This window comes from Tiliqua scincoides, chromosome 13 (assembly GCF_035046505.1).
Source record: "Tiliqua scincoides isolate rTilSci1 chromosome 13, rTilSci1.hap2, whole genome shotgun sequence".
NCBI lineage: Eukaryota > Metazoa > Chordata > Lepidosauria > Squamata > Scincidae > Tiliqua > Tiliqua scincoides.
The window spans coordinates 18,320,789-18,345,966 of record NC_089833.1 but is presented as its reverse complement, the minus strand read 5'-3'; the positions used below and the strand labels follow the sequence as shown (position 1 = coordinate 18,345,966).

At 49.1% G+C, this 25,178-nt stretch overlaps 1 protein-coding gene across 3 annotated transcripts; it reads left to right on the top strand.

Annotated features, from left to right (window-relative positions):
• Window positions 1-576: 576 nt before the first annotated feature.
• Window positions 577-24,952, top strand: POLR3E (RNA polymerase III subunit E). Of its 3 annotated transcripts, none has more exons than XM_066640408.1 (21): window positions 577-649; window positions 2,208-2,292; window positions 3,022-3,072; window positions 3,167-3,244; window positions 3,836-3,951; window positions 4,774-4,856; window positions 5,149-5,256; window positions 5,416-5,465; window positions 6,739-6,858; window positions 7,287-7,372; window positions 8,072-8,116; window positions 9,256-9,347; window positions 9,859-9,979; window positions 10,583-10,664; window positions 12,356-12,415; window positions 13,848-14,005; window positions 16,819-16,883; window positions 17,886-18,376; window positions 20,930-21,007; window positions 21,777-21,902; window positions 24,227-24,952. In XM_066640408.1, the coding sequence occupies exons 2-21, from the start codon at window positions 2,257-2,259 to the stop codon at window positions 24,290-24,292; spliced, it is 2,112 nt and encodes a 703-aa protein (XP_066496505.1). In that variant the 5' UTR covers window positions 577-649; window positions 2,208-2,256; the 3' UTR covers window positions 24,293-24,952. The 3 variants fall into 3 exon arrangements, with proteins under 3 accessions (XP_066496505.1, XP_066496506.1, XP_066496507.1); XM_066640409.1 differs by lacking the exon at window positions 577-649 and adding an exon at window positions 816-978; XM_066640410.1 differs by lacking the exon at window positions 577-649 and adding an exon at window positions 1,063-1,138.
• Window positions 24,953-25,178: the final 226 nt, after the last annotated feature.

Here is a 25,178-nt window from a genome sequence, read left to right as displayed (position 1 = left end):
TGTTAAATAGGTGCTATGTAGGCGCTAGATAGGTGCTATATAGGTGCTGTATAGGCGTTAGACAGGTGCTATATAGCTGCTGTATAGGTGTTAGATAGGGGCTATATAGGTGCTAGATAGGATCTATATAGGTAGGTGCTATATAGGTGCTAGACAGGCGCTATATAGATAGGCGCTGTATAGGTGTTAGAGGCTATATAGGTGCTATATAGATAGGTGCTGTATAGTCACTATATAGGCGCTATATAGATAGGTGCTAGATAGGTGCTATATAGATAGGCGCTGCATAGGTAGATAGGTGCTATATAGGTTCTAGATAGGCGCTAGACAGGCGCTATTCAATTGCTAGACAGGCGCTGTGCAGGCGCCGCGCGGGCGTCAGGCGGCCCTCCAGCCGCGCAAGGGCGGGTTCCAGGCCGTGGCGCGTGGCTGCTGCGCTGCCGGCCCGGCCCGCTCTGCGCTGCTTCTGCGGACGGAGCCCCTCGTTCGCCCGAGACAGCCGGGACCCCCCCCCCGGCGCGTGCTGGGCGCGGCTTCCGAGGGGGCGCGGCGCGGCGCGGCGCGAGCGGGGATTGTGGGAAGGGGAGGAGCGGAGCGCGGCGCCGCGCGATGGCTGCCGGCTGAGGCCTCGCCGCCGGCCCGAGCGCAGGTAGGAGCCCGCGGGCAGCCCGCCCGCCCCCGCAGGAGTCTCCGCGGCCGCGGCAGGGCCGGCGCCCCCTCCGCAGGCCCCGCCGGCTCGGGCGCTCCGCCCGCCCGCCTGGCCCGCTGCGGCGCGGGGTCCCGGGGCTCGTTCGTCGCGCGCAGGAGTCTTCCATGCCGGGATAGGGAGGCGCTGCGGAGACGCGGCCTTCGCCCTGCCGGACCGGGCCCGGGCCCTCCGGCCCACCGCGGCCCCCAGGCGCCCCGGAACCGGAACCGGAACCCGCGCCTGCCTCTCCGAGCAGGAGTCTGCGCGCACCCGTGCTGGCTCTTCCGCCTGTAAGTCTCCCTCTGAAGGGCCTTCACCACGTCCTGTGGCAAGGAGTTCCACGGGCTGCGGAAAGGAGTATTTCCTCTGCTCTGTTTCTCCCACTGGGAAGGCTGCGGGGAGAGAAGGGAATCTCAGGCAAGACCCGCCACCCCCTCCTCTGGCGCGCAAGTGAGAAAACCCCACTTCTCTTTTTGGGCTCGGCTGTCCTGCACGTGCGCCAGAGAAAGTAAAATCCATTTCGGGGTGTGCGACTCTTGTGTTTGTCTGTTGCATTGCCAAGTGGATTTGGGAGCAGGGAGTGGCGGCACTGGGTGTTGTGGCACCTGCTTGGCAGCTGCAGAAATAATCACTGGGGTGGCAGCTACCCTGCCGTGACTCACTGACCGGTGATCTGCTCTGCCCCTGAGTTGGCTTGTCTTCGCAACACAGTTACGCCACCTTTGTTCTCTGTGTTGTGCCAGGACACGCAGTGTGCATTGGAGCCCTGGTCAAGCAACTAGTCCTCACCTCTGTGCCTTCTAACTGCAGCTCAGTCTGCAGACTTCAGAGCTGCAATTTTCGTCCTTTGGCATTTCACAGCACAATGACAAGGCGCTGAAATTCCCAGGGCACACCATCCATTTTCTGACAATTGACAAGGCACGCTATATTGCCGGTGGGGGGCTCGCATCCCCAACGGCCCTACTAATTACCTTCTCCACAAACTCGCTGGCACACCTGCAGACCATTAGTGGCGCACTGCTTGAAAATCACTGCTTTAGAAAGATTTTTCCCTGTACTGCACTAGATAGATCAATGTTATTGCCTCCCAAGACTAAGCCACTGTTAAAGGTGGGGAAGCAGTTTAAAAGAAAAGTCACAAATTGGCAGCTTCCTTTTGCATAAGACAAATTGTTGAAGCTCCCTGACCCTCAGGAATAGCTTTGGGGAGGTGGGGGGAGATCTTGTGCTGGCAGAGTTCCACAAGCCGTGGTGAAGACAAACCAAATGTTCATCACTGCAGAGACCTCTGAACAGGGCTTTGTTTTCTGGGTTTGGTGCAACTCCTTCCCAAGAAAAGGAGGTCAAGTGTTATGTTTTGCACCCATCTGAATATCCATCGCTGGAGCCAGAAGCGGGGGGGTCATTTGAACACGTGGGCTGCAGTTGCCCACCCCGTTGGACAAAGTTCATTATAGAATTGGGAGAACCAGCCACAATCTCGCCAACTCTTCATTGGACATCTCTTCTCTTTCAGTTTGCTCTGGACAACGCCACCCTGAGGCCATATTTCCTTCCATGTTACTATGGCCAATGAAGAAGATGACCCCATTATACAAGAGGTAAACGTGCACATCTTGTTCCTTTACTGTCGCTCACGTCGGTTTTTGGGCTGCCTGTAGGGCGTAGTAGTGTGGGGGTGGCCAAACTGTGGGCGGGCCATATGCGGCTCTTTGACATACGTGCCAGTCTCCGTATTTATGAATCCAGTGTTGGCGGATTTGATGATCTGTGGATACGGGCCCCTCCATGCCTTCCCACGTCACCAATAACATTTAACTGCTTCCTATTAATCTGGACTTTTCAAGTGTTCAGGCTGCCAGGAGGCAGCTTGCACATCGCTATAAGCTGGTATGCTTATAGCTTGTGGGTCACTGTGGGAATCGAGGACGCTTTGGCCTGATCCTGCAGGGCTTTTCTCATGTTCCTATGCCATTTGTCAAGTGCGTGGATGTGTCTCTTCAAAACACATTGCGCCTTGGGGATACTTCTTGAAATGTATTTTGTGTTCACTGCTACTTGAATGGAATTCAAAAGTTGAGATGGTTGGTGGAAGTTCACACAGATATTCTGGGCAGGACCCAATTTGCAGGCTGGGGAGGAGTACAATGAATGAGTGCTGTTAGGAGTGTCTTCTTGTGGTGTGCAGAAAACCCCATGGATTGAGGTGGAACAAATGTTCCCAGTAAATACTAGACTTCTGAAATGTTCTCCTTATTTTCCAAAGCTCTGCTCATGCCCACTTGGTTGTTTCTGTGGAACGCATCTCACGTGACTTTTTCCTTTACCAGATTGATGTGTACCTGGCCAAAAGTCTGTCTGAAAAGCTGTACCTGTTCCAGGTATAGTGAATGAATTTATTTTTTAAAGAAGGAAAATGTGATCCAGAGAATGATGGAAAGTGTATTAACTGTGATGCCTCTTGGTTTTTTGCAGTATCCAATTCGCCCGGCTTCGATGACATACAGCGACGTAACTCATCTCTCTGCAAAAATAAAGCCCAAGCAGCAAAAGGTTCAGGCGCAAATTCAGACGCTGTTTAAAAAAGTTGTTTTTACCCAGCTGACCTCTTTAAAATGTTATGGGTAACAGTAACCGTCCGTGGAGAAGGGCCTGTGGGGAGTTTGTGCCAGCCGGGGGCCAACCTCCGCAGAGGTTAGGCGCAGAGTGGAGGAAATCTCCCTGTGCTCAGTGCCTGCCTGCTCCAGAGGAGTGTGGGATTGGAGGAGTGGCCAGGGAGTGCACTGATGGAGGATCTCCACCCACCGTTCTGTTGGGCTGCTGTGCCTGGCAGTTCAGGTCAGAAGACCAGCTCAGACTGGCAGAAGGCCCTCCACACTCTGGCTTTTTGTTGGAATATCTGTTTCCAACTTGTTGAAAAACAACGTGGAGCGATGGTTTGATTTTGCGCAAGGCTGTTTCCTTTGTTCAGTTTTTTTTTTGGGGGGGTTGTAGTCCTTGAAGGGCTGCACCCCTGGAAGAACATCTGGCTGGTCTCTGTTCTTATGAGACCTTTTCAGCCTGTGTATTTTAAAGCGACTCTTGAAAAAATGCAGAGCATTCCAATGTGGTTGCGCTTTAATGCTTGGTGGTTTGTTGTTTCAGGTGGAGCTGGAGATGGCCATTGATACTTTGAACCCCAACTACTGTCGCAGCAAAGGGGAGCAGATTGCGCTCAATGTCGACGGCACGTGTACAGACGAAACGAGCACCTACTCCTCGTAAGTAACCCCGTTAGTTGAGCAGTCCTGGATCTTGGAGAGATGTGTGTTTCTTCCTCCTGCGTGACACTAGAATTGGGGATCTGGTTCCATGAAAGCAGCCATTTTCTACCTGTTTCCATCTCACGGCACACTGATAAAGCACTAAAATTGTTGAGGCACACCATCAGGTTTTTGAGCAATTGACAAGATACACTGCAGTGCTGGGGGGGGCTCACATCCTCCAGTGGCCCTACTAATAAATGACCCCCCCCAAACTCCCACGGTGCATCTGCGGACCATGTGTGGCCATGGCGCACTGGTTGAAAGTCGCTGCAGTAGAGCTAATAAATTTCCATTCGTTGTAAGTGGGCTCAACTTATTAAGAGATAGATCCACCATATCAAACCCTGACCTGACCTGCAATGTGGGATCCATCTTTGAGAGTCCAACCAACCACTGGATGGAAGGGAGGGCAAGTGAGCGACCCTTTCCTCTTTCTGCCTAGTGGTAGCCAGTAGGCACACACTGCTGCTGTGTCATCCTGCCCGTTCTTTCCTTCCAGGCCACTTGGAAGGAGAGGCAGAACACTAGTCTGGGCTGGCAGTAGTGTGCACTTGACTTTGAAGGGGGGAGGGAGGAGATAGAGAAAGCAGAGCAAGATAGAGGGCTTGTTGCAGCAGGGGAGAGAGAGCGGGTGGGAGATTGGGGGAAGGGCTTGGCCAGAATCTCTGGGGTGACCTCATTTTGGTTTTGGGTTGCATTGTGCAGGCCAGGACCCTTCTGGGCTGTACCCCTCTGATTTTAATAGGTGTGGCCACAGCACCTCCTCTTGATTTGCAGGAAACTGATGGACAAGCAAATGTTCTGCTCTTCACGAACTACAAGTAACGTTTCACGATATGCTGCTGCTATCTACAGAAAAGGTGATTTGGATTCTCTGGGTTGTCTTTGGCTTGTCATTTCTTTCTTTAAAGAGGAGGGGAGGAAGTCAAAATTGTTCAACTAAAATTTGGGAATTCTGGGCACAAAATAAAATTAGGAATCTCTTCCTCCTCCTCCTTTTCCTGTGCTCGTGCAAAAGAGCGTGGAAGAGAGCCTTCTCAGTTTCTCCTGGGGTGGACAGGCTTTCACAGTGTTCTGGCAATGCTAGATTTTCCTGCTGTTAACTTCCCTGAAAAGTGCAGGGCTGTGAAAACGTCCTGGGTTCTCTTTCAGGAGAAATCCACCTCACTCCACTCCATGGGATTTTGCAGCTGAGGCCGAGTTTCTCCTACTTGGACAAAGCTGATGCCAAACACAGAGAGAGAGAGGCAGCGAATGAGGGTGAGTGGCCTTGCTGGACTGTCTCAGTTGCTGGTGCAATTTGACGGGCAGGAAATGCAGCAAGATGGTGCTCAGAGCATACATCCCTGCATACAGAAATGCTGTCTGTCAAGGTATTGTGGAATTGTTGTACTGACTCTAACAGTTTTTTGGGGGCAGGTGGTGATTCTTCCCAGGATGAAGTTGAAGATGATATCAAGCAAATCACGGTATGTCCAAATATCCTCTTAACGGCTGTCTCAAGAAATGCTGCGCAGCTTTAACCTTGACGTTGTTTAAGGTTGACGGGATGTGTTTTGAGCCCCTTGCTTGAAGGGCTAGCTCTTTCACGCCTCCTGCCACCAGTTGGATCCCTTGACATCTCAGGTCACCTTGGGCTTGAAGCGCAGCTTGCTCCCGGCTCTGTCGTCCCTTCTGCCAGGAGGAAATGGTAGACTGGGAATCTCCCTCCTCTCCCATTGGTGGCGTGGTCTGCTTTCTCCTAATGAGAAAAATAAATAATGAATGTAGGAAGCTGCCACCCTGAGGTACACCCCTGTCCACCTAGCTTAGTCTTGCCAGATCCTGACTGGCAGAAGCTCTCCAAGTTCTTGGAGATGTCAGGGATTGAACCAGGGAACCTTCTGCAGGCAAAGTGCAGCCCCTGCTTGAGTCCGGTTTCCATCGCATTGGCCTAGTTGTTTGTGAGGTGATGGAGATGTTTTGTGGATTGGACCACTTTAGACTGTAGGTGGCGTGTGTGTGAGAGAGAGAGAGAGAGAGAGAGAGAGAGAGAGAGAGAGAGAGAGTGAGAGTCAAATGTTTCTCCATATACGGAAGAAATTCCTCTCCATAGAAACCTATCATTTGGGGGCAGATGCTGCTGGGCTTGCATCAAGGCGCTATGAAGGAATTTGGAAATATATTCAACTAAGTGATGCCGGAAAAACAGAACACTTCTGGATCAGATCCTCCATGGGGGCTAGTGACATGTTTTGCTCTTTGCAAATTGGAGTGTAAGAACTGCAGTTCTGGGGGAAAGGGCAGCTGATACTGTTTGACATCAGACCATAATTGGATGGTTGGTTTGTTGATGATCTGCAGGGCCAGCCTAAGATCACCTGGTGCTTAAGGCCTGGTGCTTTTCCTGGACTGGAAAAGAATGGGGAATGGAGTAGAGTGGAAGAGGGAGCCTGGAGGAGAGGAGATGGGTGGGCTGGAGTGTTGGAGACATTCTAGCCCACAATTCTCATCTCCTCCAAACTTCTTCATTTTCAAATCCGGGGGGGGGGGGTTGAGGCAAGTGCCCCCTTCCAATCCTCCTTACAGACAAGCTGGCTCTGATGTTTTGGCTTGGGTACGTGATCCACCTTGGTTCCTTAAGCACCAGTGTGAATTTAGAAAGAACTCTGGTGTTTGTGGGGGAAAGGGTTTGGTTTTTTCCATGTCATTTTGGAAGCTTTGAGCCTGTGTGGCTAATGTTGGGGTGGATGGTGCTTTCAGGTGAGGTTCTCCCGCCCGGAGTCAGAGCAGGCCCGCCAGCGCCGGGTTCAGTCATACGAGTTCCTGCAGAAGAGGCAGGCGGAAGAGCACTGGGTCCACCTGCATTACTACGGTTTAAGGGTAGGTGTGTGTTTGGGTGACCAAAACAATTCTATTAAATTGCAATGCGATTTTGTGTGTTCTGAGCACTTTTGGGACAGGGAAGCTGCTTCTTCCGTTGCATGGTGAGCTGTTTTGTTGCGTCCACCAGAACTAGAAACCTGAAAATGAAGGATGCTCTGGTGAGCTGACTGGACAGATGGCTTCAGCTTGAGTGTTTAGAAGCTCCTACTTGTGTGCTTTATGTATTTATGCTGTTGGAATGTGAGAGGAATGCCAGCTACTCTAGTTGAGCAGCAAGCAGTACTTAAATGGAGACTGGGGAAGGCAAGACCAAGGTCATGAGCAATTGTCTACATTGTGTGAGCAACAGATCATCTTTGAAGACTGCTTGGAATCTGTGCTCAGGCATGCATTTTGCTCTTGGTTTTCTTTCCTGTCTTCCTTAGGACAGCCGTTCCGAACATGAGCGCCAGTACTTGTTCAGCCAGGGTCACAGCATGGCTGGGAATACGGAATTAGTTAAGTCTCCCAGGTAAACCTTCTTAGTGTCTCTGCAAAGCATTTTGTGGGGGGCAATTTTCAAAACGAGGCAGGGGGGAATCTGTATACGTTCTAGCAGCATCCTATAGTATGGGGTTGGCAGAAGCACAAGTGCCCCACCCCCATCACACGCACCTTTTAAATAAAAAATCTCAGATGAACAATTTCTTGCATCGTTTTCCATCAGGGTCTGTCCTCTGGGATGTCTTCAATTCACTTCTTTTTCCTCTACACATCAGTGTATCATGCGATAGGCCTGTGGGCATCAGTACTTATTATTGATGTGTACATGAAGTGGGTGAGAACACAGGTCTCTGCCCCAGGGGGCTTGCAGTTTAGAAGCAGACGGAAGGGAGAGGACAGAGGAAGGGGGGAAGGTAGTGGTGTTGGGTAGAGAGAAGAACACTACGCCATTGTTCATGTTCCTGCGTTAAGCCTTAGTTTGTGTCTTTGAAGAACTGCTTTGCATTCATATGTCCACGGGGAGCCAGCTTTGTGATAGATGATCTAGTTTGCACTCAGGGGCCTCATGTTCAATCCCTGGCATCCCCACTTATGGCTGGTAAAAGTGCACTCTGGATAGTGGCTGCCAGTTCGGGAAGAGTAGCCGTGAGTCAGATAGACTGCAGGCCTGACTCTGAGAACAGCAGCTTCCTGCCTTTTGCTTATCGGGCTCTTTCTCTTCCGGCAGTGAATACTTGATGATGTTGGTGCCTCCCAGCATTGAAGAAGCGAAGTAAGTCCTTTTGTGGCCCTGTTGGGCCAGCTTCATAATCTGCATGTGGGTAATGGCCAGATCTCATGGTTGCAGAGAAGGTGCCCTTGGGACAAAGGAGACCCCCCCCCCACGCTGGCACTTCCTGATAGCTCCCTTTGTAGCCTTCCCCTGGGTCTTATGAAGGAGCCCACAAACCTCGGCTTGACTGACTTGTTGGCCTTCTTTGGCAGTCGCCCCAGTGTTGTCCCTCGAGGTGGTGTCTCTCCCTTGTGCCAGCCTCTTAGCAGAAAGACCCAGCAGTGTCTGCCTTGGGCTCCTCAGCATCTTAGTGGGGAAACAAGATCTTCATGCAGGGGGGTGTGGGCTGTGATGCTCACCCAAGTGGGAAAGTAAACAGGATTCACAGAACCCGGACCCTCCAGTTGGCTCCACGTGGCTCGCCCCACTTTCCCTCTTGGCCTTCCCCCAACTCCATTCTCCATCTCACATTGGACTATGCGGAGCAGTTCCTCCAGCATCCAGTCACTTCTTCTTACCTGGAGACGTGGAAAGTCGGCCTTCCTCCATCCAGGACAAGGGCAGTTGTGTTTCCCGCTGCCATCTTATCCACACTTGCCCACAAGCAAGCTCCATTGACTATAGTGAGACTTATTTCTGAGTAGACATATATAAGCTGGGGCTCTGAATCCTTTTCCACTGCTGCCTGATTCCTGGCAGGCTTGAAGTCTACTCAATAGCAGGACAGAGCATCGTAATAAGAAGTAATAACAACACTGTGTAACAAAATTTGAACAATTTCATGTAGATCTGAGTATTTCAATGTTAATTTTTGGTGCGAGGATTTTAAAAAATGTCGTTATTTTTGGCATAGCATCAACATGCAGTTGTTTAATACAAGGTGCGTTATAATGCATTAGGCCAGTGGTTCTCAAGCTGTGGTCCGTGGCCCATCAATGGGTCACGATGCAGTTTTTGGTGGTTCACCAACCTGATAGCATAGATGAAGCTGTCTGCATCAAGGGTTAAGCAACCTGCCACCGAGTGTGGGGGACACCTGCTGCCCAGTCCCTATTCTCATCATACAGGCTTGAGCAGCTGGTAAAGTTTAGACCTTTGTTCTCGCTGATCACTTGTGTCTCTTTCTCTTTTGCATCTAGAGACAAATGTGTGTCTCCCAGCAATGTCCTCTCCATGGCTCAGCTGAGGACTCTGCCCCTCGCCGACCAGATTAAGATCTTGATGAAGAACGGTACGTAGCTGAACTGATCACACCGCTATGGGCTAGATCAGCGATTTTCAGCCACTGTGCCGCTGCACATGGGTGTGCCACAAATGGTCCACACTGTGCCATGGGAGTTTCGAGGAGGGTCAGTTGTTAGCAAGGCCATTGGGGGATGTGAGCCCCTAACCAGCAGTGAGATGTGCCTTGACAATGTTAGTGTGCCGGGAGATGAAATTTGTTGGGCTGTAATTGTGGCATGTGAGAGTGGCCAGAGATGAAGGAAGCAGTTAAATCCAACCTCCTGGTGACTTTTGAGTAGAGCAGGTTTTCTACTTAGAGCATCAGGAAGCTGTGAAATATGTAACAGCCCTGCCTGAAGTGGTACAATCCCACTTTATCACAGCATTTGGCCTTGCCCTGTGGGGCCCCCCCCCAGAAGCACAGTTACAGGCTCTGGCTTCTGCTGCATGTTCATATTGGACTTGATCCTCATAGGAGTCTCTCTAAACAGCCTCGCAATCTGCCTTTTGTTCTCCAGTGAAGGTCATTGCTTTTGCCAGTCTGATGAGCCTCTTGGCACCTGGAACTGATCCCACTGCAGTCTTGCGCTGCATACAGCAGGTGGCGCTGTTGGTGCAGGGAAACTGGGTGGTGAAGAGGTAATGCCTTTTATTGTTGTTTCGGGGTGGTGTCGATCCTTGTCACTAAAGCCAGCCTCACGCTTGAATGGGGGCAAACAGGTTTTCCGAGTCAGTGCCCTAAAGCAGAGCCACATAGGCAAAACTTAGAGGGGGCTGTGACCTTGGAAGCTCCCAACAGGCCATGGTTACGTACGTGTTTTGCTTCACACTTGCAGTACAGCAAAATGCTGGGTTGAAGAATGTCTTGCAGGCACTGTTGAACTGTGGGTTCTCTTTTTTTAAAAGCAAGTTAATGTTCCCACAGAACGGGCCCCTTGTCTTGATTACCTCCCCCCCCCACACACACACACTTTTCACACCCTTTGGTTGTTTCACAAATCCGCTTTTGATTAACAAGCGGTGTCTGATCAGACTAGTTTTTTATTTTTTGCATTGGGTTTCTGCTCTTAAGAAATCCATTTGAGCTTCTGTACAAAGGGCAGCAGTTCTCCTCAGAATGGCTGAGCCTCTTGCAGACCAGACTTGGTTATCAGCTGCTGCTGGGCTGCTGCCTGGCACTGGGGGGTTGATGTCTGCCTTTGTGGAGTGCTAGAACTGATAAATATTTGTCTCAATGAACAGTGATGTCCTCTACCCAAAGGACACCTCCAGCCCGCACAGTGGCGTTCCGGCAGAAGTGCTGTGTCGAGGAAGGGATTTTGTGGTGAGTACCAAAAATCCTTCCCCTTCTCTCTAACAACCATGCAAATAAACCCAGAACAGTTGTTGGCCATTGAAACTGTTCTGCAGGTCCGGTGTGTGAGTCGGGTGCTTCTTCCTTTTTTATACCTCAGTATTTTCAAACAGTCATAAGAACATAAGAACAGCCCCGCAGGATCAGGCCATAGGCCCATCTAGTCCAGCTTCCTGTATCTCACAGCGGCCCACCAAATGCCCCAGGGAGCACACCAGATAACAAGAGACCTGCAAGGCTTCCTGGGAATTGTAGTTAAGAACCTAAGAACAGCCCCACTGGATCAGGCCATAGGCCCATCTAGTCCAGCTTCCTGTATCTCACAGCGGCCCACCAAATGCCCCAGGGAGCACACCTGATAACAAGAGACCTGCAAGGCTTCCTGGGAATTGTAGTTAAGAACCTAAGAACAGCCCCACTGGATCAGGCCATAGGCCCATCTAGTCCAGCTTCCTGTATCTCACAGCGGCCCACCAAATGCCCCAAGGAGCACACCAGATAACAAGAGACCTGCAAGGCCTCCTGGGAATTGTAGTTAAGAACATAAGAACAGCCCCACTGGATCAGGCCATAGGCCCATCTAGTCCAGCTTCCTGTATCTCACAGCGGCCCACCAAATGCCCCAAGGAGCACACCAGATAACAAGAGACCTGCAAGGCCTCCTGGGAATTGTAGCTAAGGACATAAGAACAGCCCCACTGGATCAGGCCACAGGCCCATCTAGTCCAGCTTCCTGTATCTCACAGCGGCCCACCAAATGCCCCACGGAGCACACCAGGGAACAAGAGACCTCATCCTGGTGCCCTCCCTTGCATCTGGCATTCTGACATAGCCCATTTCTAAAATCAGGAGTTTGCACATACACATCATGGCTTGTACCCCGTAATGGATTTTTCCTCCAGAAACTTGTCCAATCCCCTTTTAAAGGCGTCCAGACCAGTCACCATCACCACATCCTGTGGCAAAGAGTTCCACAGACTGACCACACGCTGAGTAAAGAAATATTTTCTTTTGCCTGTTCTAACTCTCCCAACACTCCATTTTAGTGGATTTCCCCTGGTTCTGGTGTTATGTGAGAGTAAAGAGCATCTCCCTGTCCACCCCCTGCATAATTTTGTATGTCTCAATCAGTGTCCCCCCTCAGGCATCTCTTTTCTAGGCTGAGCCACTAGGCTTAGCCCCTGCTAAGTCTAGGCTAAGTCTAAGTCTGCTAAGTCTAAGTTAAGTCCCTGCTTAGAGCTATGTGTGTCTACTCAGATGCCCCATTATAGTCAATGGAGCTTGCTCCCATGCGAGTGTAGATAAGACAAATAGGCTAAGGCCCAAATCCTAACCCACTTTCTAGCACTGGCATAGCTGTGCCAATGGGACATGTGCTGGCTCCTGTCTGTCCTACAATCTGGAACGAAGGAAGGATTGTGCAGCCAAGCAGTTGGCCTGCAATAGTTTGGGTGTGGGGCGGAGGAAAGAGGATAAGATCAACTGTAAGTTTGCCATGCTCTGGGCTAGACAGCCACTGAATGTGGAACACCTGGAAAGTGCTGAAGAACTCAACACTTAAGTCACGTTGAGAACCTCCCCACTGTGCTTCTGGGGGGGCAACACTTGCTTATTGTGATGGATGTGTCTCAATCCACAACTTCTGGCTTTTTCTCCTTCAGATGTGGAAGTTCACACAAGACCGCTGGGTGGTGCGGAAAGAAGTGGCCGCGGTTACAAAAGTGAGTGCTTGGCTATGGAGTTGGGCGCTACCTCCTTAGTGAGTGGCAGAGCATCAGTCTGTCTCGCGGAGTGTTGTCCGTGTTGGTGGCAGCATCTCTCAGCTGGATTTCAGCTGGGTCTTTCCTGGCCCTGCGTGCAAAACTTGCGTGTCCCACCACAGCTGCAGCTCTTGCTCCCAAGCCTCCAAAGTTCGGAAGGGTCAGCACTCCTCTTAGTTGACTCTCCTGCTCCAGAACGGATCTTTCCTCATCCCAAATCGCCCTCTACCTGTTGAACCCCCAATATGGGGAGGGCAGTTTAGGATTCTGTATGACTGAATGTCACAGAAGAAATACTTGTCTGAAAAGAGACCTGGTGGCTTTTTCGGGCCTCCTGCAAAGTATGTCCGGATTTAATTGTTTTGAAGTTACTAATCCGCGTAACTGAAAACATCACTATGTTCTGCTATATGCAGTAGTGACGATTAGAGGGAGCTTTCAGTGATCTACTGGCTGGGGAGGGGGATAGGCCTCTCCACAGTTCAACTTTCTATTTCCTCTTCATGGACCTCAGTTCTGGTCTCCCTGGCAGAAAAATAAGAGGAGAAGGTCATGAGGTTGACTGAGGTGGTCACTTTAGGTGGCAGATTAAGGGATGCCTATTCTTGTCACTCTTCCTCCATCCTGACCTTTCCGGGATTCAAAATGTAAGGCCACTCTAGCCCACCACTTTCCTCTTCTCCTGTACTCTTTGTTTTCCTTTCCTTTCTCTCTCTTTATTTTCAGATTCAGGTGTGAGGGGAGGGGAGGTTATTTGTCCCATTGGATAAAAGCAGAGGGTTACATTTGACACCTTGAGTGCCGGGCCCATCTTGTCCAAGTCCTATTGTCCAAGGCGGTGGGCTCGGGCTATCACTGGGCTCCCTGTAGTTTGCCTCTGTGCCTGGCAAGACTGCACCAGCCTTGCAACAGTGACTCAGCCTCCTTCCCCACCAGCTACCCAAAAGGTTCAGCACCAAAACATCCAGATTCTCTGCATAAACAGAATTTGCAGACATGACACATGATTCAAATTATACCCCTGTGTAATGAGGACAATTCTGTCATGCCATTTGCTCCCACACCCAACACCAAGACAAGCAGACTTGTCTTGAGATGTTCACGTCCATGTTAGTTTTACTCCCTAAGTGCATGGATGCGTGGCTGCCATAGGGCCTGTAGGAAAGCTGCAGCTGGTTCATCTGTCCAGCTCTGCGGCCTGTCACCTGCTGTCTCTCTCCAGTCCAGTCAGGTCCAGTCCAGGCTTCATTGGTTTGATTTTTGGGTGTGAAGCTGCACCCTCTGTCTGGCTCACTGACACCTCACTGTCTGGCTGGGAATCTCAGAGCAGAGTTGGCTTCTTTAGCCAAGTTGCATGGATGTGTCACTTAGTTTTTTCTTCTTTTCCCCCCAGCTTGGCCCAGAGGATGTGAAGGACTTCCTGGAACACATGGCCTTCCTCAGGATAAACCGAGGCTGGGAATTCAAGCTCCGTTGCGACGAAGATTTTGTCCGGAAGCATCCGGATGTGGTCCAGAGGCAGCAGATGCTCTGGATGGGCATCCAGGCCAAGTAAATAACATCTCCCTTTGGGGATAAAACTGAGGGAGGAGTACTAGATTCACTGTCATGCTATCTGTTGCAATACAGCTATGTAAGGAGGCCAGGAGCAGATTAAAGAATATGCATGAATGCGCAGGGACCTTTGCAAGATGGCTTTGTGCTGTAACAAAGGAAGCTTCTTTTTGCTGAGTCCAGCATTGGTCTGCTCACTGACTGGCAGCTGCTCTCCAAGGTTTGGTCTTTCCCAGCTCTACTGAGGGATGCCGGGTTTGAGTCTGATCTTCCTGTAAGCAAAGCAAAGGCTCCAGCCTTCCGTACTTGCTGCTCCATAAAGGAAGCCCTTTGCCTTCAGGTATAGTCTCCTTATAAGTGGCAGAGAAGCTGCAAATACTGCAGGGGCACAGTCAGGGGGAGGCAGAGCTTCAGGATGTCTCCTTCAGCAAACAGAGAAATTTCCTTAGGGGCCCAAATTAATGTTTGGAACGTCATTCTTCCCAACGGCCACCTGAAAGGCATTACCTGGCTCATTTTACATTAGGGCTACAGTGCAGTTGAACCCAGTAGGATTTCCTTCTGAGTAAATGTGCATGGGCATGCACTGCTACTCACAGTGGGCCCTCCGTATCCGCAGACTCGGCACCTGCTGATTTGACCAACCCCAGGTGCCTCCCTGGGCCTCAGAACAAGTCCTAGAAGTGGTCGGAAGTCAGAGACAGGACCTGGAAACATGTCTGGCTGCGCCAGGAGCTGTTCTGAGGCCCAGGGTAACACGTGGAGTGGGCTACGGCTGGCACAACCCATGGAGGGCCCAGCACAGCCATCTGGTAAGTGAATGCATCCCAGGCTGCAGCATCCGAGGAATCTGGTATCTGCGGCTGGGGGGCCCTGCCACCGACCCCCTGCAGATACTGATGAAGGACAGTATTTGGGATTTTTTTAAAAATTCGGTTTTTCACATTTTTATACATTTTGTTTGAAACTGTCGCTACCCACCCAGAGAGTTCAGGATGAAATGTGGTAATTCATTTTAAACCTGGTGCTGAGTATAAATGATGTGTAATAAATTTCAAAGTAGGAATAAGTTGGCTGGCATAGAAACCATTAATGAAGAAATTTAAAGTTGATTTTAGTTGCAGGGTGATTTAGGGTGGGGAGTAGTTTGGAAGTGTGTGTTACAATGGCTCCTGCACTTCAAAATGTCTCACTGAAATAATAATAATAATAATAAACTTTATTTATATCCCACCCTTTTCCCCAAAGGGACCCAGGGCGGCTTACAACATATTAAAAACAGATAAAAACATAATTTAACTGCAAATAAAAACATATTAAAACACATTAACAAATACCCATAAAAACCGTAGTAAGATAAAAAGTCAGATAAAAAGAGCAAAACGCAGCAAATCATAGAGGAATCAGGCCTGTAAAAATACTAAAAAATATAGAAAAGATGTTAAGAAGGCCATGAACTCAAAAGGCTTGTTTAAACAAAAAGGTCTTCAGGCCTCGCCGAAAAGTCTCAAGAGAGGGAGCCATTCTCAAGTCAAGGGGAAGGGAGTTCCATATCGTTGGTGCCACTACTGAGAAGGCCCTGTTTCTTGCCGCCGCCCCACGTACCTCCTTAGGCGGCGGCACTTGTGAAAAGGCCTTCTCTGATGACCTGAGAGGACGAGCCGGAGTGTACGGGAGTAGGCAACCTACTAACCACGATGAAACCGTGGGAACAGCTCAGAGTGCCATATAAATACGCAGTTTGTTCTGAGAGGAACTCCCAGTTGGCTCCATAAACTATGAATTACTTGACACGCTGGTTGATCTGCCTGTGCAAGGAACCGTTGTCTTTGATGTTGCTTCAGTGTGGTCTGCAGCTAAAACTGCAACAGCAACAAAAAATCTCTAGGTAGGATTGGGAAAGACAGATTCTGGAGCGCTTCATTCTCTGGAGTAAACAGTATTAAGCTAGATTGGCCAGTGCTCTGGCTCAGTAGAAGACAGCTTCTTGATATGTCCATGGGAGTTTGGACCCAGTTTTCTAGCCTTAATCTCTAGTGTTCTGCTGCTCTCTTTTTGAAAAATCACATGATAAGGTCTTTCTGGAATGTACCACTTCAAACTGGAGATGGGTGACTATCTTGAGATGGGAAATTGCTACACCCTGGAAAGTCTGAGGATTTCAAACTAGCACATGAAAGAGAGGCTATAATTAGAACCTTTCCCTGAATTTGCTAGTTTTTCCATGTACACACACACACCCCCCCGCAATAGTGGGTGATCCAGTCTGGGAAGGTCCAACCTTTGTTGACTGTGTAGCCCCTCTAAGACAGCTTGGTTCTTCCTGGACCTGATACTGTAGAACCATTGGCATTAGTGGGAAAGATTGAATGTTCAGTGATTGAATTGAATGGGCAGGAGGTCTGGTCTAGAGGGTAGAGCCTCCATTTTCCTGAAGATAACATCCGAAGGTCACCAGTTCGAAGCCACCGGCACCGTGCGACCTTGAAGCAGCTGACAAGCTGAGCCGAGTTATTCCATCTGCTCTGAGCGTGGGAGGATGGAGGCCAGAATGTGAAACCAGATCAGAAGGAAACATCTGATTGTTGTGGTTTCTTGAAAGATAGAACCTTCTTTCAAATTGTAAAAATCCCTACGGGGATTTAAATTTGCCTGCCTATGTAAACCGCCTTGAATAAAGTTCGAGGAGAAATCTGAGGACATAGAAAGGCGGTATAGAAATACCTGTATTCAGGATCTGTGCATACCGGGGTGTCACTGTTGCCAAAACACAGGGATATATGATCTTTTCTCGTTCTTCTCAATTTCAGGTTAGAGAAAGTATACAGCCTGGCAAGAGAACATGCGGCACCAAAGAAACAAGCCACACAAACAGGTAAAGTGTTTTGGGGAACCAGGGAAAGATCCTCCTAATTGGAAGGCCGATTCGGGGGTGGATCCAAGAACCAAAGTGGAACTTCCTAGACGGGACAAGGGATCTTTCCAAAGAATGAACCTGGGTGGAGTGACGTTTACAAAAGCAGTAGTCCAGCCTTTTTCATGCCACAACCCCAGTCAATCAAGTACGAGGACCAACCCCCTCCCTTGACCCTAACCACCCACTTCCGCCCCAGCACAGCCTGTCCCCTGTCCCCTTAATGCCCTTCCAGCTCTGTTCACTGTAACTAAATATGGTTATTTGAGAGAGCAGAAAAAGTTACCATGAAGCCTGGCACTAGTGAAAGCTGTTGTAGCACAATTGCTAAGAACCTGAGCAGGACTGGGACGCAACGTCCTGTACCTGAAGGGGTATACCAGGTGCCTCCCTCTTTATCTGGTGGTGCTCGAGTTCAGTGCTTTTCAATTTTTTCATGCTGTGACCCCAATAAATAAATAAATACAGTATGAGTCTGGCAACCCACTGTAGGTCTGCCCCACCTTCCCGAACCCTATCCTCCCAGTTCTGTCCCCATTGCCACCCACTTCCTCCCTGTGTACCTCTCCCAGTACTGTTCACTGTAACCAAATATTTTTATTAGAGAGAGCAGACCTGAAACTTTAACCCAAATAGTTTTTAACAAAAGCTATTTTAACACAATTGCTAGGAACCTGAGCAGAACTGGAACAGAATCTCCTGCAATCTGGAAGGATACACCAGAGATTTTCAGGAGAGGGGTTGGACAGGTGAAGTGGGGGCAAGGCAGCGACAATGCAAGGACCTTGCTGGAAAATGAACAGATTTCCACCTCACGCTCAGCCTGTCCCAAACAGGACTGGCCACCTTTGACAGCATGGATGTGCCCGGAAACTCACAGAATTTTGGAGCAAATTCCCAGCTTATCTCCCGCCCTCCGGCAAGTTCTTTCCGTAAGCAGTGATGCCTGTTCTGTTTTTGCAGCTGTCCCGTTGCTGGTTTCCGGGGAGCAAAGGGTCAGCCTGGCAAAAGCGAAAGTCCAGCAGACCTTTGGGCAACTGGAGCAGGAATTCCAGAGGCGGAAAGCGGAGAGCAGAGTGAGCAGGGCTGCCTCTCCAACAGACGTTCTCGGCATCCGCATCAAGGAAGAGCCTGTGAGTGACGAGGAGCCAATGGACACGGCGGCCTGTGATGGCCTCAGCAACAGACTGGTCAATGGGATCCACTGGGAAGAGAATTCTGGTGACTCTTTGAATGGCCACTTGCTGGGACAAGATAGAATCACGCAGGAACTGAGAGCCTTTGTAGAGGCCACCTTCAGGAAGCAGTACGTTCTGACCCTGAGCGAGCTGAAACGGTTATTTAACCTCCACGTGGCCAGCCTGCCTCCGGGAAATCTCTTGTTCAGTGGCATTTCGGACAGAATGCTGCAGGACGTGGTGCTGGATACAGGATGCAAGCAAATAATGGTGCCTGTGAGTATTGCCCTCTCCTTTCTGGTTCCGTGTTAGCCCAGTCGCTCCCTGGAGGAATCTAAGCAGCAAGGTTATGCTGCCCATTGGCCTACTTGCTCTGATGTCACAGAAGGAATGGGCACCTTGCTGGCGAGTTGCCCCACGTTCCCGTTTCTGAGTCTTCCTTCCCCTGGTGTTGGAGGGCATTTTGTCCCCTCTTCATCGCATACTAGTTAATAAACATGAAAGGTCCAGCGTCGTGATTAAGGTCACCACTCGTTTGACCCTTAATGCCCACCATCCCCTTCTGTATTGTAAATCAAAATGCGCAGGGCTCTTCTGGGTGCTGTTTCCTTTTGGCCTATAAGGACAACAGCGGCATCCAGAGCAGCTAATCTGACTGGTGCCACAGGAAACCGCATTTCCAGTGGGCTGACTGTGTCAGTAATCTTGAAGAAAGTGTCTTGCCCAGGAAGAATAAAAGGAACAAAAATAAGGATGACTTAAAGGCAGTGGCATGTCAGAGGTGAATGACTGTTTCAGCAGTTCTTGTTAATCACAGTTTAGGGGGATGTGTATTTTAAGCTAGAGAGATTTTTATGATGTTAATGCTGCCGCCGCCGCTTGCCCTGGTTCCCAAGGCACTCCTGCAATTAACAGATAATAATACAGGTATTTATATACCGCCTTTCTTGGTCTTTATTCAAGACTTTATTCAAGGCAGTTTACATAGGCAGGCTTATTAAATCCCCGTAGGGATTTTTACAATTTGAAAGAAGGTTCTATCTTACAAGAACCACAACATTCAGGTGTTACTTTCTTGATCTGTTTTCACATTCTGGCCTCCATCCTCCCACGCTCAGAACAGATGGAATTGCTCGGCTTCAGCTTGTCAGCTGCTTCAAGGTCGCACGGTGCCAGTGGCCTCGAACTGGCGACCTGCGGATGTTATCTTCAGGCAAATGGAGGCTCTACCCTTTAGACCAGACCTCCTGCCCCTGCCCCAGAAGAACATCTGTTCCCTGCAAAGCACAGACCATGCAGGTTCTTTGCCTCTTCAGCCTTTCTGCACATGAAGAGACTTGTGGGGACTTGCTGTTGCTTCCCTGTGTGGGAGGAGGGCTTCCCTCATCCTGAACCATGTATGTTTTGGGATCTTAACCATGATTGAAGGGTTTGGTGCCAGCCAGATTTTATTACAGTTATTCAAGATCTAGGTAGTGTCCTTCTGAGCGTGTAAATCTTACATGTATTGGTGTGATCCTTACAACAGCCTCGTATGGTGGAGCAAGTATGGTTGTCTTCATATTGCAGATGGGGAAGACTGAGGCCGAGTAGGGGTGGCTTAACTGTGACCACCTAAAGAGTTCATGGCAGAGGCCAGATTCGAACCAGGGAAGTCTCGATTCATAACTCAGTCTCGTGGCCTCTGCATGATACCAACTCTTGGTTAACAGTTACATCTACACTGGGCTCTCAGTCTTCCCCATCTGTAAAATGAAGGTGGGGGGGTTGGAGAAAGGGGTTTGGGTGGGGCAGAAATGCGGGATATAAATAAGGCAGACCCAAACCAGGGTTTGCCTTGATGTTCAAAACTGAAACCATGATTTGGGTTTTAAGCTATAGTTAGCTCAAGCCATGGTTTGGCATGAAGGGTTGAAGCTTAAAGGTGGAACCTATTTGTAACCCTGGAGAACCACTGCTGGCCCTCGTTGACAGTACTGGCCTAGGTGGGCCGACCAGTACTTTGACTCTGTACAAGGCCTCTGTATGTGTTTCTAGTAATATCTGGACTGAGCCAGCAAAAAGTGAGCTGAGTAGGGGAGAGAGAGAGAGAGAGAGGAGGGTCTGCTACTCCTGGGGAGTGCTAAAAGCAAGGACATGACTGCTTCTTTTATGAAACCTGAGAGTTAGATTTATTGTACACCTGCAAAGCTGTCACAGTGAAGGATGTTTGTTTAAACCTTTAAAAAAAGCCCTCTAGAAAGATGGGGAAATTTTGTGCATTGCATCCAAAACACGCCAAGTCTCCAGGCAGCTGCTTGGCTCTTGCCCATTCCCTCTGGATGGAGAATACATTAATCCTCTGGCTGCCGTGAAGCAACTTTGAGATATTTAAAACAAAACTGCTGGGCCTGCTGCTCAGCGGTGCGGTGGAGTCTGTTTTTTTCCAGCCTTGCCGTGTCAGCTGCTGCCCAGATGAGAGGGAAATTTCTGTTTCTAAGCATTTCATCAGAGATGAAAAAGGTTGAACATTTGCTGGTCTAAGGCAAGCCACGCCGTCTTGGCCTCAGTCTTCCCATATGGGGATAATTGACCTTGCTTACCTGATGAGGCTGCAAAGATTGCATCCAGGGAACACCTATGGAGCACTTTGTCCACTCAAAAATTAGTTTCTCTAGCACTTTGTAATAATGTTATTTAAATACATCCACCGCCCATATTGTGTTGAAGCTGGGATTGTAAGCTGGGGGGGGGGCACACTACATAATCTTGGTGAATTAATCTCCCCAATCCTGTTCTTGTTAACACGACACCCAAGACAACCATATGACTGGTGCAACCTGTTCTTAGTTTCCCCCGCAGATGACTGCTTTACCAGATGAACAAAAGGTCTTTGCGCTTTGGGAAGCTGGAGACGCCTACGATCAGGTGAGCTGGCCACTTGAGCCGCTGCTCGGCTGATGTCGCGGCTTGTGGTGTTGTCTGCAGTGGTGTCCCTTCAGCCGGCTAGGAGGCGCTCAAGCCAGGAGGAAATGTAATCCTGATTTAATTTTGAGATATTGAAAGGCAATACTTTTTTTTTCTCTAAGGCTCCAAGCAGTGAGCAGACGGTAAATAGGGGGAGCCTCTGTGAAATGATAGATAAATATGCGCAAAAAGCAGCAAAATGCAAGAAAAGTAATTTTTGCAGCCCAGCACACATGTAGAATTGTGGTAGCTCTTCTGCCTGAGGGTTCCCAAAATTAATGTGCTTATATTTTGGCCAGCTTTGCCTTCTAGCAATGTGTAGAGGAAGGTTGCAGGTGTAATTGAGGGAGGGAGAAGTGTACCTGAGCTGTCAGAAGTTTGGAAAAGAACACCTCAAAAGGAGCACACCTTCAGTTCTCTCTACCTTGCTCTTTTCATCTGTACAATGGGGTGAAGCATCAGCCTTCCTGAGGCAGGATGAGACTTGGTTTACATTGTTTTGCATGATGCTTTGAACGGAGAAGCCCATCTGTTGTAACGAGTATACAAGTGTTTCAGGTGGAAGATTGATTGGAAGAGATTTGCCCGAGAGAAATGACTCCTAATTCCCGTTGTGCAAATATTGCTTGTTATCACAAGGCTGACTTTATGCTGACGTTGACTTTCTTTTGCCTCTGATTAATGTTTCACTTGTACTAACTTCAGGGATTTTTCTCCCCCACTCTTCAAGCACCGGCAGATTTTGCTTGAAATCTTTTCCAAAAACTACCGAGTGCGTCGAAATGTCATCCAGAGTCAGCTGGCCCGGGAATATGGGGAGGAGATAAATAAACAAGAGATGGATAAAGTGTTGAAGGTAAATCTTTCTGTGTGCGCGCACCTGTGCAGGAATAAAAATTAGACAAGAAAATGTTAGGGGAGGGGCACTGAGTGAAACATCACCTGCTCTGCATGCAGAAGTGGTCCCTGGTTCCCTCTCCTGGAAGGGCAGCAACAATCCTTGGAGAGCCACTGCCAGCCAGTGTGGAGAATAGAGGACTAATTCTGACTTGCTATAGGGGAGTTTTCTGTATTCTTAAAACAGCCACTGAAGAGCCTGTTGAAAATAGAATCTCCTTTATGGCTTTTGTAACACAGTTCGTAGAAGTCCTGTTCACCCCTTCAAACACTGGGAAACACTGTATCCAATTATTGGGGTCAGTCTTGGCTAGGCAGGCCAGACGCAAGCCTGCCTCTTGCGTGGAATGGCCACCACAATCTGTCCCAGGCCACCTGTCCTCTCTCATGTTCTGGGTGGGCATCTCGCACTGCCTTCCTCTCTCCATCTCTGCATGGCTGACCCCCAAGACTTGGATCATTTTGAACATGACTGCCAGAAAGCCAGACCACCCCCTTGCCTTTGGGCACTGATGGCTGAAAGGGTGTGCGTGCACCATGAACATGGCACGGCATTAGTCAGAATGTACTGAGCTTATTGTTGGTTGGCAGCCTGAGGGCATTCCCAACAGCCTTTAATGCTTAAATCCATCGCCGTAATTGTGTTGCATAACTGACCGTGGCAGTGTTTTGCCTGTGGTGTTTGTACAGTTAAACTCTCTAATTAAAGTAACTTTAAAGATTATTGAACTGTTTGGTCAATGAAGCAGTTGACTGCTGGCCAGTGAAGGCCGAGAGGGTTGCATTTTGAGGTCTAGTTTCAAATCCCTGGAGAACCCACGACATTAGTTGTTTCTCAGGCTGGCCTACCTTACAAGATGCTTGTGAAGAGGCATGATGGTTGGGAAGCATGTAGTGACAGTAAGCGCTTGGGGGCTTGTTTCAGAAGCAGTGGCAAGGAGATCCCCCCCCCCCCAGATAGCTGGCTGTGATTTACTGAAGCATGCTTTAAAAAAAAGCTACGTTCAGACTGCTAATTAGTAAATTGCACCAATTAGCAGATTCATGCTTATTGTCTCTAATTAGACTTCCAGCCAGGTAGTGAGCTGTGTGTTTTCTGTAGGAGATGGGAGAGGATGTCGAATGCATCACCCAGTTGCAGAGCAAGCTCCTGGTGGTCCCTCGGGACTGCTGCAGGTGCAACAGCTGCTTTTTTAAATGAATTCTACCTCTGTAGCTCAGGTAATGCTTCAACTGAAATAGCCATTCATTAGCTGGGAGGAGGAGATGGCAGCAACAATAAGACAGATGGGGAACCAGGCAGCTGTAACCTGGAGGGGGCAGTTCATGTTGGTTGCAAAACCAACATGACGCGTGAGTATAAAGTAGTCTGGGATCTCCCAGAAATCTACTACAGCTAGAGATGGTCTATGGGAAGAGAGAATGACAGCCTTAGGGTTTCTGTAATGACATGGGGCCCTGCACTGGGGCAGTGGGTGGCTCTCCCACTGCTGCGGCCAGCATCTTGGCAGCCTGGGAGGGCAGCGCGGTGAGTGGAATGTGGGCATGCTCACCCTCCCCCGGACTTTTCCGCCTGAAATAGGCCTCCCCCAAGTAGTTGGCAGTGATGTTATGTTGCTGCGGCTGCCTGGGGAATGGGGGCAGCGCAAACATTCTGCATTGGGGCCAGCCCTGATGATAGCCCAGGTCTTGCTGAACACAAGGGGCTCACTTCTGAGTAAAAATACCATTTTTCAAACTCCTCTAACCAGATTGGCAAGGGTTTCTGACTCCTGATAGCGTAATGGCTTGTCCCTGTGCCTCAGTTTTCCCCCTAAAGTTAAAAGTAATTTGTTGCAGCTGTTTAGCTTTGTCAGTTTTAGAATTCCACATTTTGGGGGCTGTTACTGAGCAATTCCTGAACCTCAGCAGGCCCCCCTTCCTTCCTTAAGTCATTTCTGCTCAGTGTTGCCTATCCCACAACAGGACTCAAATGTGTACATGCGTGGGCTGGGCAGAAATGGGTTAAGCTTGATGGATGGATGAGCCCTATGGAGAGGCTGTCTTTGTCCCAAACCCTGTAGCAGGGCTTCAGCAGTAATCAATACCTTGAAACTTGTCTGGAAACAACTGGTGATCAAATGTATGTTGCATAGTCTGCATCCCGTAGCTAGCCTCAAGTTCTTGGTCCTTAAAGGGCAGGGAGAACAATGACTGGCTCTTCAGTCTTTGTTGCCAGTGACTTTAGTTCTAGCTGCCTCCAACTCAGGAAGATTGTAATGCTGCTCAACCCTTTTCTTGCAGGACTGCTGTGTCAGTCAAGGTGGGATGTGGTACCTGAAAGGGACAGTGCAACAGCAGACATCTTGACAAAAGGGATTTGGTGAGTTGCATCTGACAAACTCCAGAATCGCAGGAGGAAAACAAACGCAGCCCTCGGAGCCTCATCTACTCACGGCCTGGGGGGCGTTGGGAGGACACTGCACATCACTCACCTATTTGTTTGCATAGCATCCTGAATGCCAAACAGGGAAGAGAAAAATGGATCTTTGCAGGAGCCATTTCGAGTGCTGTGGGATTCCTGATGTATTTTGCTTCTCATTTGGTTTGAGTAAAACACCAAGAAAAAGCATAACTCACCCAGCTGTGCTAGAAGATCATGATCTAAGGTTTTATTTTGTAACGAATGCCAATAAATTACAAGTTTACATTTAGAGATTCCAGGTTTTGTTGTTAAAAATCTGGATGTTCTGTATAACTTCTGCACTTCCTGTTTTAGGAGGAGGCAACTAATTGCTTTAGATTTTGAGAGGGGCTCTGAAGTTGGTAAGATCTGTAATGATGGGGAATAGTAAATTGGATGCAAGACCTCCATAGGCCTGGACACTTTTGTTGCATAACTATGCAAAGGGGGTGTGGTAGATGGATTCATCTCTTGATTATGTCCAGCTATAGTTTACATATTTGGCACTAATGTTAATTTTTTGTGTAAAGCCTCTCCCCCCCCAAATAAAATTTGTTATCTTGAAAGCAGACAGGCATTTTTTCCACTTGAGCGTTTTGGTTTAGCACAATAGCACTCTCCCTGCCTTTTAAAAAAATTATTTACATAGCGTGAGCGTGCAAAGAACTCCACACTTATCTGTGTGTCATGCTTAACAGCAACCTCTTATGGTGTTGTTCCCCTATTGCAGATGGGGAAGACTGAGGCTGAACAGGTATATTTAGCTTATCAAAGGCCACTGAGCAAGAGCAA

What these genes read in the sequence shown, in the direction of transcription:
- POLR3E (XM_066640408.1), top strand. Translation starts at nt 2,257, where the DNA reads ATGGCCAATGAAGAAGATGACCCCATTATACAAGAG. An exon ending in GAGAGAGGCAGCGAATGAGG is followed by an intron (nt 5,257 to 5,415) that starts GTGAGTGGCCTT and finishes TTTTGGGGGCAG; the next exon opens with GTGGTGATTCTTCCCAGGAT. An exon ending in TGCATTACTACGGTTTAAGG is followed by an intron (nt 6,859 to 7,286) that starts GTAGGTGTGTGT and finishes TGTCTTCCTTAG; the next exon opens with GACAGCCGTTCCGAACATGA.